The following is a 27268-nucleotide window of genomic DNA, read 5'->3' as shown; positions in this document are numbered from 1 at the left end:
CTTCATATTTCGCAGTTTTTCCTTTCCCCCCAGAAGAATAATTCTTTTTTCTTTTTTTCTTCTTCTCTTTTTTTTTCGTGTTACCTAGTTATTTTTAATTCGTGCAGGTATTAACAAAGCATTAAAAAGTATTTTTTATTTGAATAACTCATATTTCTAAATTTTGTATTTAATATTTTGTGTGCGTGTGTTTTTTCAACTTTTACCTTGAATTATTTTTTTCCGATGTTGAAAATGTTATTGGTTAAGTCCGTATTTACAAGCATTAGTAATGACCTAGGTTACTTAAGGGTCTCCTGGTAACATGAAAGTTAGATTTAGGATTCGCAACTATTTCCTATATAAATTTCATCATTATTACTTCACCTCTATACGTGATAAAAGGTAGGTCACCATTTTTTTCAGCTTTCAATTTCAGATTGTCTCAGGATGGAAAACTGTAAACAATTTTGACATTTCTGACAGTCCCCCTCCCCTTCCTCCCTCTATAGTGTACCCTCCCTTTTATTTCTGTTCTACACATTAGAAGTATTTTGTTTCCAGCCCCCTCCCTCTGTACTTTCTCTTTTCTCCCTGATATATTCTGAGTAATAATACATAATTATAGTGTAAATATCCCTTGATAGTACTATGAAGGCAGTATGCACACAAATGAATGAGCATCGGTCTCCTTTGAGGGTTCTATCGAGTGTAACTTGACAAAATGTTCAAGAAACTTCATGTCACGGGATAGAATAATCCCTTGAGAAGAGGCCACTTTTTATTTAGGGTAACCAAAGTGGAACAACCCTAAGTACCCTAACCAAACTATAACAAAAATGTTCGGCGACTGATTTTATGCATTTGTTTTTAACTGAAGCTTAATTTTGTTTATAGAGTCCCCCAAAATGGTTACTCTAAACTTAGTACCTGATAATAATTATTAGAGTAAAACCAACCCACCTCAGGTGAAAACTTGTCAAGCGCAACTGAGAAGAAAACAAAAAGTCAGCCGTGAGCAATTTCTTTCAGACTAGAGAGCATGTAAAATATGTAAATCCCCAGGGCTTGAAAAATAAAAACTATATACAGCTATAGGTATATAAAATATGCATGAAAAGTAATTTCAAATTTACGATCGCAGGGTTTTCTTGAATTATCCGTACTTATACTCGTGAGTTGATACTCGTAGTAAAGTTCTTACGATGGGTTTTGAAGAAGTAGGTATCTATCTACCTACCTACATAAGAGCATTTACGCTTTGGGTTGATAGTAGGTACTTCTGCTTACTACAAGTGAGTTGAAATTGTAGACAATTTGATAGAGAATATCCCAAGCAGGACTATTTTCAAGGAGAAATCCTGCGACCTGCATTTTCGGATGGTTGGATATTTTATGACGATTTTTTCTCCTTTCATGCTTCTTATTAATTCTCCTCCTTTTACTAGCCAGGCTTCTCCTCAGGGAGCTCTTCCACACCACAATATTATGAACTCAATTTTATTTCCGTTTGTCATCAGAAACTTGTTTCTCTTAGTACTCTCAGTAGTTATTGACATCACAAAAGATGAATCACATTACAAACTCTGAAAATTTGGAACATCCACCCCCCCCCCTCGACAAAATCCTGGATACGGGCTCAGGTGAAATGTATCAAAACTACGTTTTCGCAATTACGCCCTTCTTCCAGATCACACCTCAATTACGCTAATGTAATCCGAACTCCAATAAACACAGTTTAGAACCAGGTTTGGATAAGTCCTTCTATGGGGACAGACTGACTGACGGACTGACACCGAAGCGAATACAATAGTCCGTCCCTTATACCTTTTTTATTACTATTGTAATAATAAAGGAAGGACAGACTAAAAATCAGAGTTGAATGAAACTTGTGATTCTTACTTCAAGGTTTCCCGAAATGTGACTGTGAGTTAAAATGTTTAAAACCTGAGTTCAAGATGTAAATAACTTGACGTATGTACCATTGTACCTACCTACTACCTCACCAACGCGTCGTAAGGATCTAGTTTTGTACATCGTAAACAAAAGATGAATCACATTAGAGACTGTCCGCCGACCCCACAATGTCTACTGTGATTTAGTTTATTGCTAGGGGGGAGGAATACTGGTACACAGTAGATGACTAAGTTTGGTTTTCCGTACACGCTGGTAGGGATGTAATGAGATACAGGAGATGTGTTGCTTATTCTTCCAACTCGGGGATATCCTCGTCGTCAGAGTCAGGTTGAGGGTCCAAGTCGTCGAAGTTTGGTTTCTCACTTGAGTCCCCCATTAAACCTCCCATGGATCTCATTAACTGGGGACAAACAAAATGTTGTTCAATTATTAGGCAACTAAGTAGATACCTAAATAAAAGTAGGGGGAATGGTTGTAAAAGTTAGCCCAAACATTTGAATAAAATTACAGTAAATTATCTACCAAGAGAGTTCAAATAACCATGCCTATGGTATTGAATAACTCGAGAATTACTCACAAGATTTGATCAAAAACTACAAACCGAGATTTAAAGCATAAAAAAACTCATAGGTAGGTACCTATAAGAAAATATTTAATGCGTAAATCAAGAGCGCCGGGAGGCGCGCGAACGTCAACAGTTCCAAGTAACATGCAGTCTATATTAAAAATATAATTGGGTATTTTTCATATTTTAATCTTGACTTTTCTCCCACTTTTTTGTCGACCTTTAGCAAATATTATTTCATGTCCTAGCTCGGACGTGGAAATAGGTGGGTACTCAGAAAACGAACGTAGAACAGTTTGTGTGTGAGGGGGGTGGGTGGGGGCCTATGTGAATACAATAATGCATGTGGGTGTGTTGATTGAGAGGCGAGTACCTATTCCTCTGGTGCACTTGAAATGCATTGTTAATATTACAAAATAACTATGTCAATGATTTTAAGTTATCTATTCGTATAGGAATTAGGTAATATTGTATTGTGAAATCCATTTTATAGTGTCCAAGGATATTAATAAGTCTTATGTCGACCTTGAATAAAATTAATTTTTGATGGAAGGAAATGGAACAATTTCCAAGCTACGAGTAGGTAGGTATATCTACATATTGATAGGTACAAACTAGAGTTCCAAGTATAATACGAGTGGTAGCTACTCTAAAATGTAGCTTTCTTACAATATAACTACAAAACTACCTGGTCATTTTCTGTCAGAAAGAGGTTCTTCTTTTTGCTTTAACTTTTACAAAATATTCAATTTAGGGAGGATGGGGTTTTCAAGTAGGAATATAAATAATAATTAAATAAATATGAAGAGTAATAGTTATCATTTTCCTTGCAATCATTAAATAAATTCCAACCAGCCTACCTAGGTAAGTACATGTGGATATAAAAATTAGAAAAGAAATGCTTACATCTTCAAAGTTGCCTCCGTTATTTTCATCATCACTATCATCCTCATCTTTCCATTTGTTGAAGTCTACTTTGAGCCAATGGTATTTATTTTTTTCCTTTGTAAGATGAGGCCAGTATGTTTTGTCATCATCTGTTTTCTTGATTAAAATTTCAATGTTTCGTTCACGTACAAATGTTTGTGATTTCTGAAAACATAAGAGAAAGCAGGGATTTTTGATATTTGATTTGTTTTACTTAGGGTAGCCAAGCTGGTGGCTGTTTCTTTCTGATATCTTTCAAAATAACTTTGATGAGTAAAATGATTCATCCATTACCTAGTCTAATATTTACACCTACCTTAATAGCCCAATGGTCAGGCACACACCTAGTAGATAATTAGGAGATCATGGGTTTGAATCCCAATCAAGACATGTAATTTTGAGGAATGCCCAATTGTAAAAAAATCTAGAAGGATTTTTTTTTTTTTTAATTTTTATCATTTACTTCTAATGTTATCCCTGATTAGCTACTATTTTTAGTGTAGCTGTATCATGGCAAGGAATAATTTTATTTCTAATAAATAGCTCTTGTTACCTCTGCATTTATTTCCTTGTAAAATGGAATTGTGACTTGATGGTGTTTTTTCTCAGTGCCTCCAATACCATCAAAGTACAGCTGATTTTTATCCAGGTTGATAGTTGGGTTTTTGCAGTCTTCTAAGCAAATGGTAAGGAATATGCAGTGGTTTCTTTGAGCCCATGCAACTGAGGGGGGAGTTACTCTGAAATAGAAAGGAATAAACAATTTTATTTAGTTCCTATTCAAAACCAATGAAAAATTAAATATTCACTAAGAAGGAATTAATTTTAAATTGTGTAAGTAATACCAAATGCTTTTTTTCCAAGTAACATTTAATTATTTTAAATACCCAGGGTCTCACAGAGTGTAGACCTAGATTTAAGATAATTGTTTTGATTCTATTTTTAGACTTTATGGGTCTATGTCCTGCCAATCTTCAAGTATGTCTCTCATTGAAAAACTTGAGTGATGGATTAATACAAGCACACCAGAATGTAACCTATGATGATTAGGTACCTACTTATCTATTTCGTACCCAGGTACTAATTCTAAATGCGATATCCTTGACATGTCATAATTTGATTCATAGGAAAAATGAAAAAATAAATAAATAACATTTACTGGATTTTCCTATTTGCATTCATAATCTTAATGTTGTTACTGATCGCTTTAAGAAGCTAAATAAATAATAAAATACATAAATACCTAGGTAACTAAACAAATAAATAAAAACCCATTAAACTTTATCATCTTTCGACTAAAAGTGGGTCAGTAGATAGATACCTTCTCGGAGATTTTTCCACAGCTCAAAACTCTATCTTGGAGTCCCTGGCTTTATTTTAAGAGGAAAATATATTCTTATCGAAATTACCTATCTGCTCATCTCATAAAAAATAATAAACGCCTCGGTAATAAAAATAGGAATGAAATGCATTTTCCTTTCTGAGTTTGCCAGAGGAAATTAATTGTATGAACGCCTAGCAACTAGGGTGAGTATGCAATGTGCAATACAATACAGATATTACCATTAGTGGATGTGCCAAAATCACACATGACTTCCTGACACAGCGTTCATTTCACTCCATACCTTTAGTTCAAGCATGGAGGTATAAGGTAGGGGAGGGGAAGTAACGATCCCAATGTGTATCCTTGAAAAAATGAAAAAAACACAACATGGTGTTCATAAGAGTGGCGCGAATTTCAAATTTTGAAAACCGAAACCAGTAAAATAACAGCACGAAGAGCTTATTTCATCATTATTGATGAAATTATTTCATCATTGTTGATGAAATAAGCTCTTGTGTGAAAAAAAGTTCTTAAATCATGCACTAATAAACCCGATGGTTCTCAAAATTTGAAATTTGTGCCACTCTTATGAGCACAACATGGCAGTTTGTTTACATTTTTTTAGGATATGCTTTTATAACACATGAGGTATAGGGTACCCTCCCTCCACTACTTGAGTTCAAGTGTTTGATATGACATAGATACCTATTTCATGGGCTTCATCTATTGATCGTCCCTACATAACTCAGGTCTCTGTCTCTTTCCTATGTTTGGCCCTAATGAGACTTATCTCACAGCTATGGAGATAACAATGCTCAAGTTTCATAGGCAGGTAGTTCTAAAAGCATGTATCCATTTTACTGAACAATGCAACACCATACTGAACAATGCAACATTCCTATCGTGATATCTGTTAATAAATTTGTGATCACAACCAAAGACGAATCTAGTCATAAGAGCTACATGAACTTTGCGAAGGCTAACTGGGTAGGTTTTACCAACTACATAGAAGAAAAATTAAGCAAAGTACCTTCACCCCGCAACGTCCATACTGCCGAAATCACTCTCAGAGGCATTATCAATAAAGCAGCTCACCGTTTCATTCCAGCTGGTAAACATAAAGAGGTTCGACAAAACTTCCCCACAGAAGCTGCAAGACTTGCAGACGAGAGAGATAACCTTAAACAGACAGATCCACTAAATCCTAGGATCAAAACCCTCTCTCAAGAGATCACTCGTATTGTAAATGGTCATATGCGCAAAAAGTGGATAGATCATCTTGACAAAAGCGGTTTCAAACCTGGCACTCGCAATCTATGGCAGACAATTAAGCGCCTCTCAAACCCTAACAAGCAAGGTGACAACACGATCATTCGGTTCAATGACAAACCTATCTCCGACCCAAAGAAATGCGCCACAGAATTCAATCAACAATTCACCCCCCACCCACCTGAAAAGACTGATAAGACAGTAAGAAATACCCTCAGGAATATTCACAAACTGAAATGCCCCGATCCTATTAAATTCAGTCCTGAGGATGTGGCAAAAGTGATAAAGAAGACCAACAATTCCAAGGCGCTAGGACCTGACAACCTCTCTCCCATTATGCTAAAGCATGTAGGTGTAAGATGCATAAAATACATCTCCGAACTCTACAACTTGTGCACGAAAACGCAAGTTTTTCCGAGCATCTGGAAAGTCAGCAAAATCATCGCCCTCCCCAAACCAAACAAGCCAGCTGATCAATCCAAGTCTTTCCGGCCAATCTCACTTTTATCACCTCTCATCAAAGTGTACGAAGGCCTTGTCCTGGCAATCCTCAAAGACCACCTTACACTCGCCGAACATCAGCATGGTTTTCGCAGCGGCAGAAGCACTACAACCGCTATCCACCAGATAACTCATCATATCCAAAGCGGTCTAAATGAAAGGAGACCCAACAAGCGTACGGTTCTAGTCGCCCTGGATTTGTCCCGGGCTTTCGATACCGTTTGCCACAGCATCTTGTTGAAAGATATTTTAGAATCAACTCTCCCCAATGACATCAAACGGTGGTTGGCGAACTACATGCGCGGTCGACAAACGTTCGTCCAATACAAAGGTGCACACTCTAAACACCGAAAAGTAAAACAAGGTGTCCCCCAGGGCGGTGTCATTTCCCCAATCCTCTTCAATTACTACCTGTCGAAGATACCACAACCACCAGAGGGCATCACACTCATCAGCTACGCTGATGATTGCACCATCTTGTGCTCTGACCAAGAGCCAGTAACAATCTGCATGCAATCGCTTGAACCCGTACCTCGAAACTTTGAACAATTGGTTTCTCAATCGGAAGCTAGAACTTTCATCCGAAAAGTCAACTGCCACCCTCTTCACCACATGGACAACTGAAGTCAACACCACACTTCAGATCCATATTGGCAACAACATCATCCCCACCATCAAACACCCGAAAATCCTGGGTGTGACACTCGACAATATGATGACTTTCAATGAGCACATAAAAATCACACGCTCAAAGGTTCAGAAACGAAACAATGTTCTGAAAGCTCTAGCAGGTAGTTCCTGGGGTAAGGATAAAGAGACCATCATAACCACGTATAAAGCAGTCGGCAGATCAGTCTTTAACTACGCTGCTCCTATCTGGACCCCGCAATTATGCAAGACCAACTGGGCAAAACTTCAAACAGTCCAGAACAGTGCATTGCGCGTCGCCACTGGTTGTCACCTCATGTCAAGTATTGCTCATCTCCATAATGAAACCAAAGTGCTTCCTGTTAAAGATCACAATGAGTTACTAACTAAACCATACCATGAGACGCAAGTACTGTAACAATCATGACTCAAACATTCCTTCCCTATTTGACATTCATTCTACTGTGTACCAGTATTCCTCCCCCCTAGCAATAAACTAAATCACAGTAGACATTGTGGGGTCGGCGGACAGTCTCTAATGTGATTAATCTTTTGTGATGTCAATAACTACTGAGAGTACTAAGGGAAACAAGTTTCTGATGACAAACGGAAATAAAATTGAGTTCATAATATTGTGGTGTGGAAGAGCTCCCTGAGGAGAAGAAGGGAAACAAGTTTCTGATGACAAACGGAAATAAAATTGAGTTCATAATATTGTGGTGTGGAAGAGCTCCCTGAGGAGAAGCCTGGCTGGTAAAAGGAGGAGAATTAATAAGAAGCATGAAAGGAGAAAAAATCGTCATAAAATATCCAACTCAATGGGCACTGTGAAAGTGGCTCAAAAGTCTACAAACAAATAAACACACTACCAAACAAGCAAATAAATAAGTAAACAAACAAACAGAGATCTTAAGAGAAATAGAAGGAAGTAAAAAAATACTTTTTTTCTTGTTAATCTCCGAGATGTGACTTGTTTATGTTTCATAACAATTTCCTCGTCACCTTCTCATCAGGTTTTTTGTTTCAACATTTTGCTTTCTTTCCTTTTAGTGAGAAAGTTAAGTAATCAGTAATTTGTCTCATTGTTAAGTAACATGTTAGGTTGGTACTATGTACCATTTCTCATAGTTAAATGACGTTTTCCCCCCAAAGATGAGTGTTTCACCGTTTTTATTTCGTAGACAATGCAACATCTGCTACATTAGACTCATGTGGTCTGTGTCGTAGCATGCCCATCTCGTAGTATGTCCCTCATCAGGTGGGCGATAAGAGACACAATGATCAACGTAAAGTCAACGTGAGAATGTAGAACTTACCCCTAGTGTTAGCTGTGTTAGTCGCACGTTAAAATGTCTCACTGTTGAGTGACGTTGGTATTGGTATAAGCAGGGCTGTCGGCTATAATAAACACCCTATGTCACTGCAACCTGGTTAGATCTTTTGTGACGTTTGTCATTGTTTTGAATTGTCAGGAAAAAGGCGTAACGGAGGGATTGAGGAGTGCATTAGCCCGGCTGCGGCAGAGACATCATAACAGCAACAATTCTCAGAGCCCCCCTGAATCCAGGAATCCCTCGGTAATTATTATTATTTATCGTCACCCCAAAACCTTTTAGAGTCTACATTTGAGCGTTTAGGTGTGAATTCAGACTGAGGAAAGCGATGTCTTCAGTTATTCGGCATTTTGGAACAGCCGAGCTGATTGGACTAACAATAGGTACATCCAGAATACATACGAGTATAACATTACATTTCATTCACATGGACATGTGTTTTTCAAGCTAGATTACCTTGTTCTGATTCTTGTGTTGCGAGTTTACTTTCTGTTTTGTTGTTTTAGGATGCACCTCGTCTATCACTCGGTGGGGCGGGCAAGAACAAGATGGCGGTCTTGCTGCAGCGGTCGGGTCCCCCTCCTGTCCCCCACTCCGCCCCTGGTTCCCCCACCCCCTCTCTATCGAGCTTTACTAGTCATGGTTCCAGCACTGATTTGATATCAACAGCATCCAGTGCACTCAAAAGACTTCACTTCAAATCAGCCGGTGCTTATCGAAATCGAAACAAAGGTCAGAATGTCCCCAAGGTGGTTGTTATGGGAAGTAACAGCAACTCCATCTCAACAGAATCAGGTGCCACAGCTAACAATACCAGCACAGACTCCTCCAATACTATCACTACTATGATCACAGTCACTGATGCGGGAGATACTGCTCTCATTGATTATAAAGATCTAGCTAACAATCATACGCCAACATCTTCTCTTGAAAAAGAAGAAGAATTCTATAGCGCTTCCAGCAATGAAGAACAGCCAAAACCTTCTGAAGACGTAAAGTTAATCTTTTCTGGCGATGAGATAGCAGCTCAGGATTATGATAATGAAGAGAAGCCATGGTCACTATTACAGCACACTTCAGTACCCAGGCGAAACCAACAAACCAGCATTGTAGAAGAATTCAACTTGCCTGTTGCAAAGAATCCTGATACATCACTAGAATGGTACAACATCAAGATGAGACAGACGTCTGTGGAAACTTCAAAGAAAAATAGTGCAGTGAACACGAGAAAACGTTTGAAACTTCTATCAAGACGATATGCAAGAAGTAATTATGAAGAGGAACGATCTCATGGTAGAGGATCGTCAGGATTTGCTGCAGAACAGATGACAGTGGATAGTGAAGATTCTTTCACAATGCAAGATGTCAGCCCCCCTATTCCTACCTCCCCTACTTTGAACAAAACTCCCAGTACCCCTCCTTCACCCAACATCATATCTCCTAAGAAAAACAAACAGGTATTCACTTTCAATATTCCTCCTGTCAAAGCTGATACTACACAAAACATTCCACGTGTTTCATTCTCTGACAAAGGAGATATTATCATCAGTCCCAGTCCCAACACGGAAACCAGTAACACCAAAGTAAACGCTTCATCTAAGAAACTCAAAGTAGAAACAGCTCCATCAAGTAGAAAGACCTCCATGACTTCAACACTTCATCTGGAACAAGGCAGTCTTGTTATCAACAAAGGTGCTACAATATTTGTTCAACAACCATCGGTCTCCGGTAATTCACCCGACAAGAATGATGGCGATCACGATAGCAAACAATTACTTGATGTTACCAATACGTTTACCATACAGCAGATGCACGACTTTGAAATGAAGTAAGTAAAATATTCCTCTTCAAACAACTCAAACTATCTACTAGTGTCGTTGCTGAATGACCTTTGAAATTTGAATTTTCGGAACGATAATCTTCTTAAGCCCAAGATGGGAAAAACTTTAATCTTTAACCCAATGGGAGAAATTTTACTTTGAAGTCAATATTTGGGAGGGGGCAAAGAACTTTGAATCTTCTTCACCTTTCCGCTCAGGCCGGGTCAGAATTTCACCTCCCCTCTGTTCTACCTATATTGCTATATTCGTTCTTCTTTTCCTGATAACTCCTTCTCACGCAAAGGACTTCTTGAATGTACACTGCATAATTTATGTTTACAAAGGTAAAATTGAAAGTGTCAAAGACTCTGTACCCAATTTTCACTAATTATTTCTCTTCTTTCTCAACCATTTTGTTCTTTTTCTCAGGTATGGCTCTCCGCATCACAACCGTTCTCAATCTGTCAAAGCTCCTGGGAGCAAGTCAACTGTTCAAATGGGTCCAAATGGTGTAACTAGACACCGTCCAAATTTTTTGAGTCTTCCACAACAAAGGTCCAGGGTTGCCAGTATGCCGAACACAGGCATTGAAGAGGAATACTATAGACTGAGACATTTCTCTATTCAAGGGAAAAGTATTGTAAATCGGGGTGATTCACTCAAGAGTAGACGCTCCAAGAGTAACAACAGCGTTGCTTCCAGTAATTCTAGGTAAGTTCTAAGTTACTGGTTATAGACGATACTTAGGAGACTAGAACAAGACATTCTTCTTATCTTTGGAATAATATCAGTCCCTACTCTAATAGGGTTAGTAGGTGAAGGCTGTCAAATTACATTACGTTCAAACGCGAAGAAATTGGTATCTCTTTGGGGAGTCCAATATTCAGAACTAATGCACCTCATTAAGACTCTTTTTTATTCAGAAATTACTTAGGACATTTACTCGTACTTTACTTTCCGTGTCATCTTCTTTCTCATCAAATCTTTCTTCCCTAGTGATTTGAGACGAGACTTAGGTCCCTTGAACCTAACCATTCCCGAGATCTTTGAAGCTGCGTTGATCGATTGACCATAGTTCTATGTGTAGACACAGCTTAAGGACGAACATGGTACGCAAGCTTTGTTAATTTTATGTAGGTGTTAGTAAAAGGATCTTTTATTGCCTTTGTAAAAAATGTAAAACGAAGAAAAGTGTTATCAATCTATTTTTTAAAAAGGAAACAGAAAGTCAACTCTCAAATGTCTATGAATATAATTATCTTGTTACTAATATGACCAATGTAATATTATAAAATACCTAATAACTGATAACAAATTAATTTCCACCCTGTCACCTGTGGACTCTACACAACAATCCTGCATACTCTTTAAATCCGGTTCTTGTCGTGAAAATGTAGATTTTTTAAAAAAAAATATTTTAATATTACCTGTTAAGTGTTTTTTTAAGTATAGACAATTTTTTCAAGTGGTCCAAATGTGGTAGAATATTTTCACCTAGGTAGATACTCCCAGAAATGATATTTAAATGTGTCAACTACTTTCTTCTAAAGCAAATTTCCGTTAGTTTAATTTTCGAAATAGAAACATTGAATAAGAAGCTATGGAAAAAAATGGTATACCCATTCCTAAAAAAAAAAAATACTTTTGCCACGGACGGTACAGGGGAAAATAAGCAAAGTATGAATCAGAATAAGCTAGTGAAGATGTTTGATATGCTTATGTTCATTGTTTTATTTGAAGTAAATAAATTGCTGACAGTTCAGTTTCTTATTGACAAATCAGAGAGCTGGGTTAAATTAAACTCATATATAATATGTTTGAAATCAGGAATATTTTCTGTTGATTAAAAAAATTGGCGGGAGAGCTACCTAACACTGTGAAAAAAAGACGTTAATATTTGAATCAATTAAGTAAGGTTAGGAAAAAAGTTTGAGACCAAAATGTTACTTAGATGTTGTTTTGTTTTCAGGCCATTGTCCAAATATGGGTAAAAACTTTTGATTCCTAAGACTGAGTTTTTTAACTCGTAGCTGGAAAGCTGGATGCTGTATTAAATATTAAAAGCGTAGTGCCAAATGTACACTTGAAAAATACGAGTATTTATGTAATTCTTGCCTTTAGACCGACATTCTGATATTTTGGGGATCGTATAAAAATATTATTTTCCTAGGATTTTTAACAGAAGTTTTTACCTAGATTTGGAGAATCAATGACCTTTTTTTATTCCCTTTTTTTTACATAATATTTTAATATCGAAAAGATTTTTTTCTTCCAAGTTTGATATTTTTAAAAACAAGTATCTAATATTTACCAAATAATCATGCACCTATTTAAATTCTGCCCTATATTAAATTTTATGTAGGTGTTAAGTCTCTAAGGATTTTTTCCAAACTGTTGTTGCCATAAATAGGTATAGGTATAGATAGACTGTAAACATTGTTGAGCACATACTCGTAAGTTTGTTAATTTCGGACAAAGTATTATTCTATGTTTTGGGTTTGTACTATCCAAACTGTTGAAAATAACCACTTTTCAAAGCAGCCGTGTATGTTACCGCGACAGTCTAAATACCCCCCCACCAGTCTAGTTTACAATCTAAATTTCATGAAATAAAAGAGCATCACATCCCTAAATAGCGTAGAAAGTAGGTACCCCACCTAGCTAATATATCAGAATCAGCTCCCATCATGTACGGCGTTGTGGTCATTGCATTCGCTTAACACCCGTAGGCCCGGGTTCGATTGCCGGCTTGGTCGAAATTTAATTAAAAATAGCAATTTCATGTTGTGCTCTGGGAATGTGCCACTCAGCCTTGTAATGATGATTACGGGTGTATTAGTGAATAATTGTTAGGTACCTAATAGAAAAGCAAAGTACACTACCCAGATATAATTATGGTTTTATATTCATGAGGGCCGAGTGAATCCCAATTATAACTAGCAATAAATTAAGTTTTTGGTCGCTCACCAGTCTCATCACTTTAAATTATCCATCATAATTGACGTTACTTAAAAGTAAAAACCCTGTTGAAAATGGAAGTCCCTATTATAAATGTTATGTATTGATTTGTTGACAGAGTTATACAAATGAGCAATGATCAGCTGTTTTTACTTTCTATTGTCGTCCTGAAAACGTCAAGGCCCGATTCCACTCTGATTTTTGGGCACCTTAGGGTTGTATCACAAATCGGAAAAAATTTTGACCCAAAAAAATCTGCAAAAGGAAAAAAAATGTAAATTTTATTAGGTTTAAATTTTTTCCATTTTTTGATATGAATCTCAAAAGAAAATTTTTTATGGATCTCGTGGTTAGCACGGTGGGCTTTGAATCTGGAGGTTGGTGGTTCGAGTCCAAGTCAAGTCATGAAATTTAGCGTAGTGTACTTATTAAGCGGGGAACGACATTATTTGTGAGCAGTTAAAATTCCTTTTCCCATTTTCCCCTCCGGTAAGACTCTTTTTTATTCAGAAATTACTTAGGACATTTACTCGTACTTTACTTTCCGTGTCATCTTCTTTCTCATCAAATCTTTCTTCCCCAGTGATTTGAGACGAGACCTAGGTCCCTTATAACCACAGTAACTAATGCTGAGGGCAGTGTGTTCACTTTGTGTTATAGCACAGAACATCTCACCACACAAGGTACAGCAGGAACCACCATGGGCGGAGGTTCCTATCCAGGATCCAACAGGAGTAGCGCAGGAACATCCTTAGCCTCTTCCAGAGAGAGTAGCTGTGCGAGTTGTCCTGGAATTACAGCTCCTTATCGAGTCCTAATGCTAGGGGCGGCGAGTGTGGGCAAGTCAAGTCTCATCAACCAGTTCATGACTTCCGAGTACCTACACGCTTATGATACTTCCATAGGTAAATAAATAATAAATTTATTATTTATTTATCTATACCTATTTATTATTTATTTATAAAACAGATAATTTTCACAACTCTTGTGGACATCACGGCATTACTAAGGGCCTCGTTGGCACAACCAATTTCTATTCTCCCTAATCTTCCTACGCCGGAAATGGTAGCTACATGATTAAAGGAGCTACTTATGAAATTGTCTTCACGAGCCTGAGTGCGAACCGAACTCCAAACACAGAGCTGAAAAAACTTCAACCTCATCCGGAATCGAACCCGGACCTATGGCGTGAAAACCCATTGTGATACCCTCTCGGCCGCGGAGGTTGCTTTAAACCGTTATTTCCAAGAGATGATTTGTCGGCTCGTTTTGCGTTTGGTTTCAGATGATGAGTTTGGTGAAAAGTCGGTGTCGGTTTTATTGGATGGCGAAGAATCAGAACTTACATTTATCGATCATCCGTTTGCTGAAATGCCGGTAAGTTTAAAGCTGTCAAGTAGGATACCTAAAATAGGATGGTTATAGACTAGGGAAAATACTACTCTCAATTTCTCCACCCGCGGCACAAGCACCTGCTTTTACGAATGGGTATACCATTTATTGAATAATTTATTATATTGTGAAATGTGTATCGAATAACAAATAAATGGAAAATATGATTAAATAAATAATTGTTCTTACGATGCGATGATCGATGAGTAACTGCACGCATTCATTATTTGCAACAGGTTGAATTCTTCTACAATGCTGGTTTTGGTTTGTTGGTTTTGCCCGGGCACTCCGCAACAGCCAGTAGCATGTACAGCTGTCCAAGACGGCCATCCGTCGAGATACACAACGTCGCTTAAGAGATCTGTTAGGAACTGGTGCATTCAATGTGCTATGTTGGCTTCTTCCAGATTAAATTCTTCAATTACGAGGTGTTTATTGGTATTGGAATAAGTAGGGCCTTCGGCTTATGTATAAAAAATAAAAAGAAGGTTGTCAATTGCAATGAAATTAATGTCCTTGGATTGAGAAAAGGTGAAGAAAATTCCACCATGCGACATATCTTGAGATATGAAAATAAACATTTTCTGAGGGCTCGAAATTTCAAAACAGGGACCCCTTCTTTATTCCTATCATGTGACATAATAGAACGGTACAAACTTGAGGTGTCCGTCTATCATAATTTTAAAATGGCGGATGGCCATAATCTAAAAGTTTAAATTTACCTAAAATAAAATACCTAATAAAAAATAATATTATAACTTTATGAAAGTATCCACTCGTAATATGGCTTGGTTCATACGTCTGATGTTTACATTTGTGTCGAGTACGTTTGATTTGTTTCGTTATTGATACCAAGCCTATGGGAGCTCCATATACAAGAACTAATTAAAAATAAATACATAAAATAAATAAATATTTAAAAAATAAAATAAAAAATAATCAAATGTTGATTGCAATTAATTCGACTCATCATTCCCATTCCATTGTGGCTGTGAAAAAACTAGTTCTTCAAATAAAATATAGGTACGCTATTTACTTTTTCATTTCTGTTTCCATTTTAAACAACAGCCTAGAATTCTGTTTTATTTATATTTGTTTACATTAGAAATCGGTGAAATATTGTAACCATATTCGTTTCCATTTTAAACAACAGCCTAGAATTCTGTTTTATTTATATTTGTTTACATTAGAAATCGGTGAAATATTGTAACCATATTCATATAGGCAATCAGATTCGATTAATTCACTTTAGTTGATGAAGTTTACCAACATTGTTTGAACTTTGAAAACGGCTCAGTGGGGACGGTGCAGGATATCTAACCTAACCATTCCCGAGATCTTTGAAGCTGCGTTGATCGATTGACCATAGTTCTATGTGTAGACACAGCTTAAGGACGAACATGGTATGCAAGCTTTGTTAATTTTCTGTAGGTGTTAGTAAAAGGATCTTTTATTGCCTTTGTAAAAAATGTAAAACGAAGAAAAGTGTTCTCAATCTATTTTTTAAAAAGGAAACAGAAAGTCAACTCTCAAATGTCTATGAATATAATTATTTTGTTACTAAAAAAAATCTTGGAATAGGTCCCACATGTGCGATCGGGCAAATAAGTACAATCTACTTTACTCTTCTACAATCATTACAGGGTAAAGTAATTGATTTTTAATTATTTAATTAAATGATTCACTTTCAATTGAACCGGAGTTACATGAGCTACCTCAAGACTCCAAATACTCGAGTGCGTCAGTGATCTTAATTGGCGAAAATTGTCTTGGAAATAAACTCAAATGTAAGGTTAGCCTACAACATAATGTTTGGTTATTAGATGTATCACATTATTGTGGATGATAATTGTTTTAATCATGAGAGGCGCGATGCTAGGCAAGTTATCGGGTACCCACTCCACTCTTCACACTTACATTCAATCAGTAATTATTAACTGCAAATATCAGTTTATAAGAACTAGTAGATATTGGGAGGTATAAGGAACTATTCTTCTTAGTGCTTAGTGGGTGTGTTTCTATTTTTTTTCTCTCTTATCCACTCATCTGTATGATATCAACTGGAGGAGCATCATTTCAACTCATTGAAGTTCTTTTTCTTGTTTCTGGATTTAGAATCTTGAAGGGTTGGAATTTCGAATATTGGATGATTCTCGTATCTCTAACTTATGGTTTGCTCAATTTAAACTTGAGAAAAGGTCTACAAATAAAAACGTCCACATAAGGACCAACATAAAGTTAACAGGAAACCGTAGACCCGGGGGTAAGGGTATTGGTCATTAATGTGTTCTGACAACAAATTCAACAAATATGGGTTTTCCTTTTTGTTTTAAAGCGGATTTTAAAGTCGATCCTGATTCTTGGGAGAGGTTTTAGCGTGTTTTTGATTTCTCCTTTTTTGTTGTCTCACAGCAGACTGGTTAGAACCAGATTGTTTTATTTTATTTCTTATTTTTAGTTCAACGAGTTGACCCTAATGTTAATTGCAACTGGCATGATATCTCCCAGTACTTTGTTTCTGTTGCAATCCGCCGAAATTGTGGAAACATTCTTAATGAATTAATGAGAGGTCTTGTAACGGTTTGAAAATTTAAATATTGTTCCAGGGAAATTAAGTAAATTTCCTTGGACAGAATGATAATTACCCTAAATTGTAAAGTCAATGTGTAATAAATTTGCTACCCAAAGGTCTTATTAATTTATTTACGAGTAGTTAGTTTATTATTTTCTGGACGACTTTGGACAAGACTAGCCAAGTCAAAGTTAAGTCCCAAGTCAACGAAAGTAAAATTGAGGACATGCGTTTGGAGGACAAAATAACAACAGTGCAGGAATGGCACCTAACTTTATAAACTTCACTGGTATCTATCTAAGACAAAATAACAGAAAAGTTGACCTAGGTCCTTCATTATTATGTTTTTGTCCTTCTTTATTTTTGTTCTGCCTGTTCTTGGTATTGGTATAAGTAGGGCCATCGGCTTTAATAAACGCCCATGGTCACTGCGACCTGGTTAGATCTTTTGTGACATTCCCTTTATTTTTTTTTTCTAGAAGAGCCCTAGATTTCTTACTTCTTACGAAGGCCAGGGTTCTTTTAGGACTGATTTCCTTGACTTCTTTAGGTGTTATAATCATCCTTGAGAAGTATAGCAGTCGTTTGTGAAAGGCAACACCACATTCACACCGGGATGATACCTTGGGAGTTCCCCCTCCCAAAAAAAAAAAAAAAAAAAAAACAAAAAAAAAAGGCTAACCGAGTTTTTGTTCGCAAAACAAAAATTGCTTCATTTTGCTACTATTAATCATTTCAGATTTCAGCTGTCCTTCCAATTATTTATGTAGTAATAAAATTGTAGTATTACTGATTTTCACGTGATCGATGATTGCTAAATTGGGGAGCACTCTACTCATCAGATTTCTAATGATATGCTTAATTTCTTAATTAATTTGTTGGTTTTTGTTTTCAGTGACTGGACTTAACACTTATCTTGCTGTGACTATGGTGTACTGTGTGTGTATATTCTATGCGTCTCATGTAAGTTATTCGATAATTGGGACAATACCATTCTAATCTATTGATGTTAAAAATATCTGACGTTTAACTGTTGCAAATTTTAATACATGTTGTGACATTTTGGTCATCTTTGGACTCAGAAGAGTCACTATTTTTTCAACGTCAATGAAGAAAGTCTCACTGAAGTCAATTTTGGTTAAACAGATCTTTGAAAATGATACTTCAGTAAGTAGGTACTTTAGTAGGTAAATGATGCTTTTGTAGGTGCATACTAGCAAGATAGTTAATATTTTGTTATAAAAATGGGTGTAAGATTGAACCCTTACTAACTTTTGAACTAGCCAAATTCTCCACCAAAAAAATCGAACAAGTTACCAATCTATTCGATTTCCTTGTATTTTACAGGGTGGTATGAAAGCTGTGATACTGACCGATTCATTCCAAGCGTTTGTGTTGTTATCGTCTCTGATTGTGCTCATGATGATGGGTCAGTGGTTAACACCAGGAGGCTTCTCACAAATATGGGAAGATTCAACCAGCACAAATCGCATAGAGTCTCTCATGTAAGTAATCTTCTTCGGGCTAACTGTGCAGGTTAGGTACTTATTATTGAGTCCAAGGTACAACATCCTTAGGGTTCAAGGTACAACATCCTTAGGGTTCAAGGTACAACATCCTTAGGGTTCAAGGTACAACATCCTTAGGGTTCAAGGTACAACATCCTTAGGGTTCAAGGTACAACATCCTTAGGGTTCAAGGTACAACATCCTTAGGGTTCAAGGTACAACATCCTTAGGGTTCAAGGTACAACATCCTTAGGGTTCAAGGTACAACATCCTTAGGGTTCAAGGTACAACATCCTTAGGGTTCAAGGTACAACGCCCTGGGGGCCAAGGTACGACGGATAAAAAAGGTGTAAAAAAAAATGTTGGCCAATTTAGTAGAAATTTTGGGAGGTATTAGTTTTCAATGAGTAGATGAAAAAAGCTATAAGGCGTGTAGTCCTATCTCCAACCCTTCAACCCCAAATTTGCCTTCAAAATTTGAAGATTTTTTCCATTTAGAATACATTGCGACCAAGGTACAAAGGGTATGGGTCCAAGGTACATAGGGTAGTTGTACCTTGAACCCCAAAAAGGTGGTGTCGGAAAATTGGGTATATCTCTTAATTAAAAATTAGTAAAACAATCATTGCTAATTGTATAGATAGCCAAGAAAATTTCCTTTCTAAATCAATTAAAATTATGCCAATAACATTAATAGCAAAAATTAAAAAAAAATCAAAAAGTGATTTTGGGGGCCAAGGTACAACCAGGCACCCTACCGTAATTTGTTGTTGAATAGGTACTCGTAATTTCAACACTGCAAATGTATTATTTGTATGAATGCCGTGAATTTTCCGAAGTATGTATGCAATACGCAATAATGGAAAAAATAGTGGAGATGTCTGATTCACCACTTTGAATACCATTTTCCTTTTACACAACAATAAAACATAATTATACTGTCGGGATCATTAAAATCTGGCCAAGATTCAACCAAAATCCTCAGGCCAGATTATTATTATTATCATTACGAGTATAAGGGTGAGTCAATAAAGTTTTTTTTTTTCTTTTCACCAGAGCCCTATGGGTGAGTGCTGTTGGACTGATTCTAATATATTGCATCAATGCCTACATGGGAGCTATACTGTATTCGCAATACAAAACATGTGACCCTCTGACCAAACACGTATGTACTTAATTATTATCTACTCTTCTAAATTTTAAATGGAACTTATTGTTTTAATAACAATAATAAGGAAAAAATTAGCACAATACCTAAATGATATCGGGTGAAACTAGGCTTTGATTTAAGTCCTTCCTAATTCGAAATAACTACAATGCAACCTACCTTAATCCTTCTTCCTTTAAGAGGGTAAAAAAATCTTTAGAAAATTAATAAAAAAAATTTCTTTCAGATTATCCATGGTTCTGATCAAATGCTACCTCTGTATGTATTAAATGTCCTTGGGAAATATACGGGTATCCCTGGATTTTTCGTGGCCGGGATATTTGCTGCATCTTTAGGGTATGTGCACTTCTTAAATTTATTCCCAAGGTAGTAGGTAGTATTTATTTTATAGGTACCTAGTTACTATACATAGAATATTAAATAATAATAAATTAAGATATTTTGCTTGGTGTAGGGCTGTAGGGCCATCCGCTATAATAAACGCCCTATGTCACTGCGATCTGCTTCTAAATCTTTTCTGACTTTTAGATAATACTAGGTATCTTCTTCTTCTTCTTTTTTTTCTCCATAATGAATATTTTTGGTTGTAAGGCAACTCAATTTTAAATTTATTATTTTAAAATTATTATTACTACGATCCATCCAAAATTAAGATCAGGTCTAGGTCTCTAATTCCTATTTTCAGTTCATTAGTATCTTGGATTTTTGGTGTTACTGTTTCAGTACAGTTGCTTCAGCTATTAATTCTCTCGCTGCTGTTACCATGCAAGACTTCCTAACTAATGTGCTGGCAGTTCAGATTCCTGAGAACAAAGGAGCGGTGATCTCAAAATATTTGTCCATCCTGTACGGAGTTATATCGTTCCTGCTTATTTTTATTGTGGAAAGGCTCGGCAGTGTGTTACAGGTAGTTTATTATTTATAATAATTTATACGTATACCTATTTAATATTTATTTTAGGATATCGAAGAAGCCCAAATACCTCTATATGGGCGTACAAAGGATTTAAACTAATTAATTTCAAATTTGAATGAGGAATGGTTATTGCTTCTTGAGCGGTATCTGAGGCATCTCCACCAATATTTATTTCATTGCACATTGCATAGTTACTTATGTTTCACGGCGTTCATACAAATTCATACTTCCATAATTTCAGTGGTTCTTTGTTTCAAATTTTCAAAGGTCTTCTTTATAAAACTGATGCCATTACAGGAAGCTCCTTTGAAATTTGTGCTTTGTAGGTAGTTAGGTACCTATTTTTCCTCGTATAATTATATTTAATTGATTTAGAGTACGATACGAGAAAATTATTTAGAGTTAGTTCGATATTAGGGGGAAATTTGCAATTAGTAATTTATTGTAGGTGTAATATAGCTTCTAATCTTCTTGGAATTTCCACAATAATAATAATAATAATAATAATCTTATCAATACAAACGTAATTAGAAATTATTTTACTATGATTTGGTTTCAGTTTCATTACCGCTATCGAGTTGCTTGGCAATCCGTCCGAGTTCTACAACCATGGTTCTCAATTTTTCCTCATTTGCATCTCATTCGTGTTGGTTGTTCCTCTGACGTCACGCTTGTATCTTCCTGTGTTTATGAAACTTCGCCTGACGTCTGCCTATGAGGTAAGTCGATGTTTATGAAGGATTTCTTGAAGACCAGTTGATGGCAAGAGGGACAGAAAGTAAACGGAGGGGTGTGATTATACTCGTGAAACCCTATGATGAAAACATTTCTTTGCAAAACCAAAGATACCGATTGTGATAACAGCTGAAAATTTCTTGGCAATCCGTCCGAGTTCTACAACCATGGTTCTCAATTCTTTCTCATCTGCATCTCATTCGTGTTGGTTGTTCCTCTGACGTCACGCTTGTATCTTCCTGTGTTTATGAAACTTCGCCTGACATCTGCCTATGAGGTAAGTCGATGTTTATGAAGGATTTCTTGAAGACCAGTTGATGGCAAGAGGGACAGAAAGTAAACGTAGGGATGTGATTATACTCGTGAAACCCTATGATGAAAACATTTCTTTGGAAAACCAAAGATACCGATTGTGATAACAGCTAAAAATTTGTCACTCAAAAACTATGTCCAGTTGAAAAAAAAAATATGAACGAAATAATCTTTCGTAGGGTTCCTATAAATAAAATTTGTTCAAACCGAATAAATTTGAATAGGAACTATTGGATCCAAAACTGTAGGTAATGCTAAAATATATTATTTATGTACATTGTACATATGTCTAAAATAAAAGATTGATGTGATATTTTGTCGAATTCGATTGATGTCGATTTGTCGAATTCGATTCGATTGATTACGAATTGTCGATTGATGTGATACGAATTCTGTCGCTATTTTGTCAGCACTAATAACTTAATTAATCATAATCATTTGTCCAAACTAGGTAATACATTTATGTATTTTGTTCCATCTGTTTATTTGTTGTTCCAGTATTTAGAGATGAGATTTGACTCCAAGGTTAGGGTTATGGCCTCAGCGTTGTACATTATTCAAATGGTTTTCTATACCTCAGTAGCGGTGTTTGCTCCTGCCTTAGCTCTAAGCCATGGTAAGTTAAATTTTAATTGGTTTTAATTTCTGGTAAAGCTGCTTTCATTTTGATTTGGTTGGTTCCAATTAAAAATAAAAATAAAGAAACAAGGGCCAGCCTAGTTAGCTTCGTTGGTAGCTCGTCTGCCTTGTAAGCGCTAGGCCGCGGGTTCGATTCCCGCCAGGGGCGGATTTTATCCTGAACAGATAATGTTCGTTCTCGGAACGGCTGGCTATCTTCTATTCTTACGAAGGCCAGGGTTCTTTTAGGACTGATTTCCTTGACTTCTTTAGGTGTTATAATCATCCTTGAGAAGTATAGCAGTCGTTTATGAGAGGCAACACCACATTCACATATGATGTGTTCCGCCGTTTCTGGTGCCTGTTTGCATAGACGGCAGGTAGGTGTCTCAGCTATGCCCATTTTGTTTAGGTAGTAATTGAGGCTGCAATGTCCTGTGTAGAGGCCTGTAATTGACCTCAAGTCCTCTTTGCTAAGACAGAGCATTTCTTTTGCTCTTTTGGGCGAATGAGTAATAAACTTTTTCGCTTGTCTATGACCAGAAATGTTAGTCCAGTATTTGACTTTCATTTGGTTTCTGCCTGTTCTTCTTCATTCTCTTGTTTCTCTTCATTTTCCTTTTGTACCTTTTCTTCTCCTTCGTGTCCTTCATTTTCTTTTCGTTCTTCTTCTTTATAATTTTCTCATTTGTTTGTTCTTATTTTCTTCTTTTCTTGTTCTTCTTTTTTCTTCAATGCCTAATTAATATAAGAAAACAAACATAGAATCTCCCCGCGCTGGTCAAGTCAGTAAATTACTAATTATAGATACAAACTCAATTAACAGATTGAACCTTTCATTACCCGATCAAAAAACTTCAGGATTATTATTTCTACTGTTTCTCTTTATTGATTTGTAAAGATCAATTCCAATATTGACCCCCCTCCCCCAAAAAGTATATTTTTCTCCTGGGTAAGTTTCGCGCAAATTCCAGAAACTGGTCAATCCAGTAAAATTATGAACTCTTTTTAGGATTCCGGAAGATGCCATTTTTTCTGCTACGTAGGTACCTAATAATTATTACTATTCTCTCGATCGTTCATTGTAAGTTTTCCTTTTAATTAATTTATAAATTTTATTCATCCCATCATGGTATTTCATTTTGAGATAGGTAATAATGCCACAAAACAAGTTAGTCTACCAGGGTGAAATTATTTTCCGTGGTTTCTCAAGAAACAAAACTGGTAAAATATCGACCCCAAGTTGTCCAGACCCTCAAGGGTTGAGTCAAAACCGGTCCAAAAAACGTTACTGAAGTACATAGATAAAGTCATCACTCTCAACCTTTTTTTTTTTTTTTTTTTTTTAGAATATCAGGGAAAAAGAAAAAATAGTACCTCCCCCCCTTTTTTTTTTTTTTTTTTTTTTGTCATTTAAAGCGCTTTAACATCTCCCAACATTATTGATATGAAACCTCATAGAGTTTTTTGATAAAGTATGCCAATAGTTTGATATTATTGCGACTTGTGTTGTTGCGGCGAGGGAGTAATTAAAGGCCAATTGTTAATACACTCAGCCAAGCTACTCTCAAGACCAATTGTCATAAAATTTAATTCACAATTCGAACATCTTGAAAACAGTTAGATTTGAATTTGAATTCAGTTAGAACCGAGAGTAACGTCGAACGGACCTACAGATACCACCACAGGGACACCTTTGTATTTTCAACGTTTCAGCTGTACAAACAAAGTGTGGATGCATCCACGTCTTAGATCGAATTTCACATTCATTTTGGCAAATCTTACGTGAGTATTTTGGACAGGATGGGAAAAAGGTGTTTTCCATTTTTTACACGGTTTTACTTAACTCCAGATTTCTGTTGTTTGTTTTTACAACATGGTGAAATTGAAATTTTAAATTAATTTGATTGAGTTTAAACTCGAAGTAAGCCGTGGAGGCTAAGTCCGATCTTTAGGGAAAAGAAAACGGTCAGAAGTCATAAATTAATATGGGAAACAACCTAAATAATAAAATCCTTCGTTCCTCAGTGGTGTAGTGGTTAGCACGGTGGGCTTTGAATCTGGAGGTTGGTGGTTCGAGTCCAAGTCAAGTCATGAAATTTAGCGTAGTGTACTTATTAAGCGAGGAACGGCATTATTTGTGAGCAGTTAAAATTCCTTTTCCCATTTTTCCTTCCGGTTCATTTCAGGAATAAATTTACTTGGACAATTCTGTTTGTCATTACGAGTCGCGGGAAGGAATTGAGTCGAAAATGGCGACAACTTCGAAAATTATAATCTGTGCGCTAAGTTTTCTGCTGAGAGTTCCTAGTAGTTTATCAGAATGTTCAATGGACACTACCCTGGAGCCTGGACTGGACAACCACTTCACTATTCCAGACTATATTGTATTGTTAACCATGCTGGTAGTATCCTGCGCTATTGGATTCTTTGTGGGGATGTGCCCCTCCGGTACATTTCAGGAATAAATTTACTTGGACAATTCTGTTTGTCATTACGAGTCGCGGGAAGGAATTGAGTCGAAAATGGCGACAACTTCGAAAATTATAATCTGTGCGCTAAGTTTTCTGCTGAGAGTTCCTAGTAGTTTATCAGAATGTTCAATGGACACTACCCTGGAGCCTGGACTGGACAACCACTTCACTATTCCCGACTATATTGTATTGTTAACCATGCTGGTAGTATCCTGTGCTATTGGATTCTTTGTGGGGATGTGTGGGGAAAAGCAAACCACCTCGGATGATTTTCTGCTGGGCAGTTCTTCAATGGGAACTTTGCCCATGGCTCTCTCTTTAGCAGCAAGGTAAATTAATTATGGTTAAATATAAACATGTACCTTTTTATAGTCAGTAAGCTCCTTGAAAAGCGAATATTATGAGACAGAAAAATTAATGATTTCCATGACCCTCCATTACCTACGGGTAAATCTTTTCGTTAAGTAAGGCCTAGTTGCCGTTAGAGATTAGCCAGATTGCTTAGTTTAATCAGTTTAACTTTAATTTTAACTCATTCCCTTGCTAAATAAATAGCAAAGGTTGAGTGCGAAGGGCATCCACTCGTAAAATGTTTGTATCCAAAATCAAATGTCAGCCCAAAGCAATCACCCTAGTCAGGGCTGATTGAGAAGCTGACGAAAAATGCCGACCTCGCTTGTCGCTTAAACACTACAGAAATATCTCTCCGTGAAAAGCATTGGACAAGTCCGAACGTAAGTCTCATCCAGTTACCCACCATGCTCGATGTTACTTAACTTCAATATTTCAATGCTTACCGTAACAGTAGCATGTACAGCTGTCCAAGACGGCCATCCGTCGAGATACACAACGTCGCTTAAGAGATCTGTTAGGAACTGGTGCATTCAATGTGCTATGTTGGCTTCTTCCAGATTAAATTCTTCAATTACGAGGTGTTTATTGGTATTGGAATAAGTAGGGCCTTCGGCTTATGTCACTGCGACCTTATTACATCTTTTGTGACTCTTTCAGCCCGAGGAATGTATCGCCAATTATGAGACGCCTCACGGTTTTATTATAGTTTATTCGACCATTGATTTGGCCAGCTTTCACGTCGCAGAACAATGCCGGCTTATGTCACTGCGACCTTATTACATCTTTTGTGACTCTTTCAGCCCGAGGAATGTATCGCCAATTATGAGACGCCTCACGGTTTCATTATAGTTTATTCGACCATTGATTTGGCCAGCTTTCACGTCGCAGAACAATGTTTGCAAGCGTTGTGGAAGAAAGATTCGATCCGATCCAAAGCTGTCATTCTGGTAGCCAACAAAACTGATTTGGTGCGGTGTAGAGTTGTTACTGACGAAGGTAAATATGTATACCTATGGTAACCTATATGATTTCACTCAACAATAGGAATATTATTGTAGGTACCTAGACACTAATTTGTAAATACTTACTTTACTTTTGGGTGCCTTTCATTTTAACTTTTGGATAGGTTTAAAGCAGAGTCCATCTCTGTGGTTGATCGGGTTAATCCACACCTTTAAAAATGGTAAGTTATTTCACCACATTATAAATTTTATAACGGACGGAGGAGGATAGTGAACATGTTTTTGTCTGATTGGTTCTAGATGGTAAAGACATGGCTACGGCTTACGACTGCAAGTTCATCGAGACCTCAGTCGGTATCAATCATAACGTGGATGAGCTATTAGTAGGAATTCTCACTCAGATTCGTCTTAAGTTAGATAACCCACCAGAGCCTGTACTCACCAGGGAACAGTTCTCCTGTAGGAGAAGACGCAGTAAGTCTCCGGGAGGATTCCGTAAGCTACGAGGACATCGCACATCTGCTAGTCTCAAGGTCAAAGGACTCCTGAGCAAAGTTTGGCAGCGAGACTCAAAATCAAAATCCTGTCAAAATTTGCACGTTCTGTAGGTTTGACTTGATTTTTACTTTTATCAAATTTAACATATCCATTACAATAATTTTTATTAATCTTAATATAATATTTCTTTATTAATTGTGTGTTGTGTGATGTAGGATCTAGGTACCTGAACATTATAAACAAGCTTCCATTATCCATCCGATTCCGAGTAATAGAAGAAATTCATGAAACCAATTTAGTTTCGGCAGGTGTAATCAATGTGACATAAAGAGAATCGTAATATTACTTACCTATGTCCCACCAAAAATTGAAAACTAAATAGCAGTGTCGTCCACAGAATATTTAAGACAGATAACAATAAAATTTGTTGCAACCATTTGTGGTGACAAACCTCATACCTATAACAAAATCTTCGTCTGTATATTTTGTTAAAACACGCTCTAGGTTGAATAATAAA

The 27268-nt window shown here is 36.7% G+C and overlaps 2 protein-coding genes across 4 annotated transcripts; one reads left to right on the top strand and one right to left on the bottom strand.

The window, feature by feature from the left end:
- On the top strand, positions 1–27268 carry LOC103518726 (flocculation protein FLO11-like). 3 transcript variants are annotated; one of them, XM_026830456.1, is made up of 8 exons: positions 1–384; positions 8603–8707; positions 8971–10292; positions 10714–10995; positions 13903–14147; positions 14528–14619; positions 26092–26287; positions 26554–27268. In XM_026830456.1, exons 3-8 carry the CDS (start codon positions 9013–9015, stop codon positions 26859–26861), a joined length of 2403 nt encoding a protein of 800 aa, XP_026686257.1. In that variant the 5' UTR covers positions 1–384; positions 8603–8707; positions 8971–9012; the 3' UTR covers positions 26862–27268. The 3 variants fall into 3 exon arrangements, with proteins under 3 accessions (XP_026686257.1, XP_026686256.1, XP_026686255.1); XM_026830455.1 differs by having other exon boundaries at positions 13882–14147; positions 14531–14619; XM_026830454.1 differs by having other exon boundaries at positions 13882–14147.
- On the bottom strand, positions 2055–4139 carry LOC103518727 (prostaglandin E synthase 3-like; the record flags this gene model as incomplete). Its single annotated transcript, XM_026830457.1, has 3 exons — positions 2055–2296; positions 3368–3553; positions 3942–4139. Coding segments are annotated over 3 exons (498 nt in total), but the record flags the coding sequence as incomplete, so codon positions are not given.

This window comes from Diaphorina citri, unplaced genomic scaffold (assembly GCF_000475195.1).
Source record: "Diaphorina citri unplaced genomic scaffold, Diaci psyllid genome assembly version 1.1 scaffold2335, whole genome shotgun sequence".
NCBI lineage: Eukaryota > Metazoa > Arthropoda > Insecta > Hemiptera > Psyllidae > Diaphorina > Diaphorina citri.
This window is presented reverse-complemented; position numbering and strand designations above follow the sequence as displayed.